Source organism: Vigna angularis, chromosome 10, assembly GCF_016808095.1.
Source record: "Vigna angularis cultivar LongXiaoDou No.4 chromosome 10, ASM1680809v1, whole genome shotgun sequence".
Taxonomy (NCBI): Eukaryota; Viridiplantae; Streptophyta; class Magnoliopsida; order Fabales; family Fabaceae; genus Vigna; species Vigna angularis.
In genome coordinates this window covers 30333468-30339346 of record NC_068979.1, presented here as the reverse complement: position 1 = coordinate 30339346, position 5879 = coordinate 30333468, and the positions used below count along the sequence as shown (strand labels likewise).

Sequence of the window (5879 nt, the reverse complement as noted above, 5' to 3'; positions counted from 1 at the left end):
GATAATCGAGTTATAACGTTTATTTTCGTGATGTTGGTCTAATTATAGCTCAAAATTTACCTTTTTAGCGGTCGAATTTTGATTTCTATTTTTGTGATTTTGGACGAGAACCAAACAAAGAATAAGTTATTGACATTCTAAAAGTATTTCACATACTAAACCATTGTACGAATAACAACACACTCTAACACAAAAAAGTTGAGATGGAATGTGTCCATCAACAATGTTCACAAAAGTGTCAAGCCATCTTCGTATAAAAGATAAAATGTGAGAAATAAGAAAAATTGAAGGTACTCACTCATGTACCACACAACTCATCACATATGATCACAAGAGGCTGGGATCACGAATCATTTCCAAACATACACGTGAGATGGTTGAATCTGACCCATTCACAACAATCATTGCTTCCATCAAGACCTGTATGAGGTACATTACATTCTACAAAAAAGGTTTGGTTGGTTAAACAACACGTTCAATTGAACATGTGTAGGAAACTAGGAAGAATCATTTAACAAATTGCCATGACAACTACAAGCCATGCAAACTTTTGTTTCCGAGTTCGTGTAAAAATTGAAAACACAACCCATGCATTACCAATGGCGAAGAGACCAAAACCAATAATATTTCAATATACTTTTTTGGACCTTTAACCTTGTGTTGATGGGTTCCTCTACTGCAAACCATTGGTGTAACTGTGGGAAAATTTGTTGTCATGTTAGATGAACGATGGTGTGATTGTGACAAGTTTTAAAAAACTTCGTCTACCGTGTTCACATGTCTTAGCAGCTTGCAAACATGTTCATCACGACTTCTACATGTACATCAGTCCCCATTATAGGTTAGATCTCGTCACTAACTTCATAATTCAATCAATTTTCCTAATTAAAGCACATCAATTCAAATTTAACATATTTTCTTAAGTCTTATAAACAAACATATAACTTCCTTTACCTGTTGGAAACTCAAACAGTTGTAAGAGATCAAAATTATTCTCTCTGCTCAAAGAACTCTATATGTACCTATATACCACGAAAACATGATCAGGGTATGTGTTAGAATCACTGATCAACAAAAAACATATTAGAAGACTAGGAAGGCACATGCGACCCAAATACTCACATGCATGGAAAGAAATGTACGAAGAAAAGAGTAAAAACTAACTTACTCTTTTAAGAAAATTGATCTGATGTAAATAAAGATCTTTCTATCGTGATTACATAGACACTCCCTGATTTTAAAAAAGATAAAACCGTTTATGAATTACTTTTAAATTATTGTTTTACTGAAAAAGAATGGAGTGAGTAAAATATATAAAGAAAAAAATAATGATAAAGTGACATATATTTATATATATTTAATATATATTATAAAAATAAAATAGTCATAATTTTTTTTATTTTAATTCTTTTTAAAATAAAAGTAAAAAGTAAGAGAAATTAAGATCAAATGTAAAAGTTCGTATGTGAAACTATTGTTACTCTAAAGAAAATTATAACTATTTTTTGTTCTCCATTGTGTATTCTCTTCCCACAATCTGAGCACAGAAAAAAAAAAACTGAAACATTCACCTACCCCATCTCTTTGAAAATCTCATGCCACATGAAACCATAACCGCAACCAAGCATGTCTGAACCAAACTTACCTCCACCTGACCCAACCTTCTACCCTTCTTCCATGGCTCGTGAGTACCGCAAGGGTAACTGGACCCTCCAAGAAACTCTCATCCTCATCACAGCCAAGAAGCTCGACGACGAACGCAGGCTCAAAGCACCTTCTTCTTCCTCTTCTCCCTCTTCCAACAGAAACAGCGGCGAACTAAGGTGGAAGTGGGTGGAGAACTACTGCTGGAGCCACGGCTGCTTGAGGAGCCAGAACCAGTGCAACGACAAATGGGACAACCTCTTACGCGACTACAAGAAGGTTCGAGACTACGAGGCCACCAAATCCTCCTCCTCCTCATCGCATCTTTCAAACAACAACCAGTTTCAGTTCCAATCTTACTGGACCATGGAAAAACACCAACGTAAGGAACACAAACTACCCTCCAACATGCTCCTCCAAGTCTACCAAGCTGTCACGCAAGTGTTGCAGAAGAAATCCCACACTTCACAACTTCATCATCACCACCAACACCATTTCGTTAACGTTGTCCATTCACCACCACAGGAACATCCACAAGTTACGCCATTGCTAACTTCAACCTCACAGCCACTCTCCCAGACAACTCCGGCGGCTTCTCAACCACTGCTGTTATTGCCACCACCGTCTCTTCCACCACGCCCGGTTGACTCCACTACTCCACCAGTTTCAGGTACTCTATGTATTTCATAATCAACATCAAGTTAGTACAATAACAACACTATTCCTTTTTTTTTTTTTTAAATTTTAATTTAAAAAGTGGTTCATAAATAATAATACATTTTCATTCTTAATCTTCTTAAAAATTATATATAAATGAATAATGATTCTCTTTTATTTATTCTTGTACTAATTTAATTTTCATCTTTATTTTTGTTATTCACTGGTAAAATAATATATTAAATTTACTTTTTTTAATGTTATTTTATTGTGTTCCATTTTATATAATTTTTATTTTCACAAATGTAAATAGAGAGAAAAAAAATTAGGTTGTTTGTATGTTTGCTTTTTTAGATATAATTTTTGGATGTGTTGTGTTTTGTTTGGATCTTGGTCAAACTTGTACTGTCTGTAAACCCTGCCACAATTAATGGGACCCGTTATTCTTTTTGGTAAAGTACAGTCAGTATTTCTTTAGGGTACATGTGTGATGGGGCCAAATGCCCTTTGGTAAAACTAAAACCTAACAACACTGTACAAACACTTCCAAAACTAAACTCTGCATCATTCTTTGAATCTCACCCTTTCTTTCTCCTTTTCATGGAACTTCATAATTATATTAAAAGTTTCATAAGAAAATATGTCTAATGTCATATAAAAACTCTTGTTTTATTTAAGTTTCAAGACTTTATTAATCTATTTTCAAAAGTACCATCATGCATACCAGTGGATGATGCATATGTCATCATTGTCTTGGATTTTGTGGGTTGTCCTAGGAGATCATGAATATTTACCGGTGTAATAATCACCTAGTGGTATAATGATTATATTAGTATAATATTTACTAAATATTTATAGTATACTATTTATTAATTATTATTAATATATGTACCTTGAATTTAATTAATAATATTATATATTATAAGAGTAACATAAGGTTCAATAATATATGGAATCTTCACAAAAGAAAACTACATATATAACACACACGCATTTAGTAAGAATGTCATAGGTTAAAATAGATCTATATATACACACCAATCAAATCGAGAAGGAATATGTTTCACTTCAATGATTTCAGTCTGAAATAAATGACAAACTAGATTGTTACCATTCATCTTCTTTTATGTGAAAAGCTAGCCTAGCATATTTCTTGATATTTGTAAGAAATGTTTTTTCTTGATATAATATTTTATTTGTATTATTTTTGTAATCATATATAAAACTCAATGTATAAATTGATTTATAATAAATAACATGGTCTAAGTTTGGATGAGGTCTAACATGTACTAGTCAGATGATACAAAGCACTCTAGTAATTAAATATATCGAGAAATTCATTTATTTTTTCAACATTAAAATTATTTTCTTAGAAGGAAAAGTTTTTTTATATATATATATTCCACTTGTATATGTATTACTTAAGAAAAGTTTTAAATGCATATGTATAACTTAATGTGAAAGATGTTTTTTTTCAATAGTTATATACATGCATGTGTTATTTTCCGTCTTCCTCCATTGAAAATACGGTGATTATAATACCTGCGATGTGATGGGTGTTGTAGAGGGATCAGAATCAAGTGGCACAGAATGCAAAAACGATGACGAAAACTCAGAATCGAAACGCAGGAAATTTGAGCAGAAGCTTGGATCAAGCATCATGCGCAGTGCATCAGAGTTGGCACAAGCTCTTAGGAGCTGTGAGGAGAAGAAGGAGAAGAGGCACCAAGAGATGATGGAGCTTCATCGGCGAGGGCTTCACATTGAAGAAACACGTAACCAAGTGAACCAGCAAGGAATCACCAACCTTGTTTCTGCAGTAACCAACCTCACTGGTGTCATTCAATCATTCATCACCATGAACAAAGATCATGGTGCTGGAAATGCTGATGATCATGCATGTTCTTCCTAATGTTTTTGTGGAAGAAATAGTTTATAAATATTAATTATAACATGTTTTACCAATAGATTAATCCATGTTAAATAGTCTTTCTATTTGTATTTTGTAGGTTATTATTGACATTCTTTTAATGTGTGGAAATCAACCAAATTGGTTGCATAATTATCCATGAGTGAATATTTGAAGTTTTGTTTAAAAAATATAAATTTGCATCTCGAAAAATAAAATAACAAAATAAATATAGTTAAACTATAATGATCATCTGTGGAAAAAAAGAAAGACAAAGAAAATCAATACAGAAGATAAAATGTGAAAGAAGAAAATAAGTATATGTTTGGCCAGAGATCGATATATATAATTTATTTAATGATGTATAGTGCTTAAAACTTTTTTAATATATTTTCGTTTAAATATAACTTCCATTTATACCTAACTTTATTAAAAAAATTAATATTAAAATATTCTTTAATAAAATTTGATATTGTTTTTTTTTAATAATAAGTTTAATAGATGTATATTGTAACATCCCGATTATATAATAACCAATATTATATAATAAAGACGTTAACATCCAAATATAGAGAACAGTCGGAGTATGATGTGTAATTAAATATGAAATTATAGTCATTCATCAATAACAGAAACTGAAAATTTAAACTTGAACAATGGAAAGGATTTAACACTACAAGTGTTTAATAAGGAAACTATAAGAAGACTATTCCGCAACCTCAGCAACCTCCAACTCTTGCTTCAAGGGAAACTCCGCGACAACATCTGCTCCCATCCAAGTGGATGATCATCGCCAAAGAAACATACCCAAACAGCACATAACACAAACAATGCAAGGGTGAGCTAGATATATAAAAAAAACATGTTATACATACCGCACATTTATTTCATGCAATCATTCATATATTCATATAAAAGAACAATTAAAGCATACTCATTGATCCATATTTCACACCCTTCCATGATATGTAAACATTCATCCACACATGGTAAACTGACATCACAAGACTTGTTACTTTATACCCCGACTTGTTCCTTTATAGACTGACTCGTCCGGACTAGAATGATTACCGAGCTATGGCGGGTCTTGCACTCGTGGTGGCTTTATGAAACTTGGGCACTCCCGCCCTGGCACTACCGCCTTGTGGAACATTAGGCACTACCGCCTGGTGAAACATTAGGCACTCCCGCCTGGTGGAACATTAGGCACTACCTGTAAGGACCATGCATATTTAAAAAAAAAAAAAGAAGAAGAAAGTGGTGGGGCAAAGGGAGGCACGTTCGTGGAAGAAAAAGGAGGGGCGGCTGCATTTTTGGAAGTGGATCTCTCCACCATTGCTGAACGTGCTCCAAGCACCACCAGGAAGCCTCCATCAGCATTATCTTCTATTGGGCAGCAGACATGGTGGTGGGTATTCCCACTTTGAAAGTGCTCCAAGCACCATGAGAACACCATCATCTCCTTCCTTGGTGGACATAGCACTGAGCAGTGGCTGTGAGAAGCAACGTGTCTTTCTTCTTAAAAAGGGAAATCAGGGAGTGAAGGAGGTTGGATGCTGCATCTGGAGAAGAGAGTAAGCTTGCTGCAGACTTGGGAGAAGTGAGGTAGAGGTCGTCCGACGTTGCAGCTGCAAGCTTGAGGAAGGTAGATTCAAGTGAAGTGTTGGGT

At 34.0% G+C, this 5879-nt stretch overlaps 1 protein-coding gene across 1 annotated transcript; it reads left to right on the top strand.

The window, feature by feature from the left end:
* The first annotated feature begins 1619 nt into the window (after window positions 1–1619).
* Window positions 1620–4300, top strand: LOC108334997 (uncharacterized). The gene is made up of 2 exons (XM_017570916.2): window positions 1620–2314; window positions 3867–4300. The coding sequence occupies exons 1-2, from the start codon at window positions 1627–1629 to the stop codon at window positions 4211–4213; spliced, it is 1035 nt and encodes a 344-aa protein (XP_017426405.1). The 5' UTR covers window positions 1620–1626; the 3' UTR covers window positions 4214–4300.
* The last annotated feature ends 1579 nt before the right edge of the window (window positions 4301–5879 follow it).

Excerpts from the sequence above, each read along its gene's own strand:
- LOC108334997 (XM_017570916.2), top strand. The coding sequence starts at position 1,627 with ATGTCTGAACCAAACTTACCTCCACCTGACCCAACCTTCTACCCTTCT. Across the intron at positions 2,315-3,866 it reads CACTACTCCACCAGTTTCAG|AGGGATCAGAATCAAGTGGC; the intron begins GTACTCTATGTA and ends TGGGTGTTGTAG.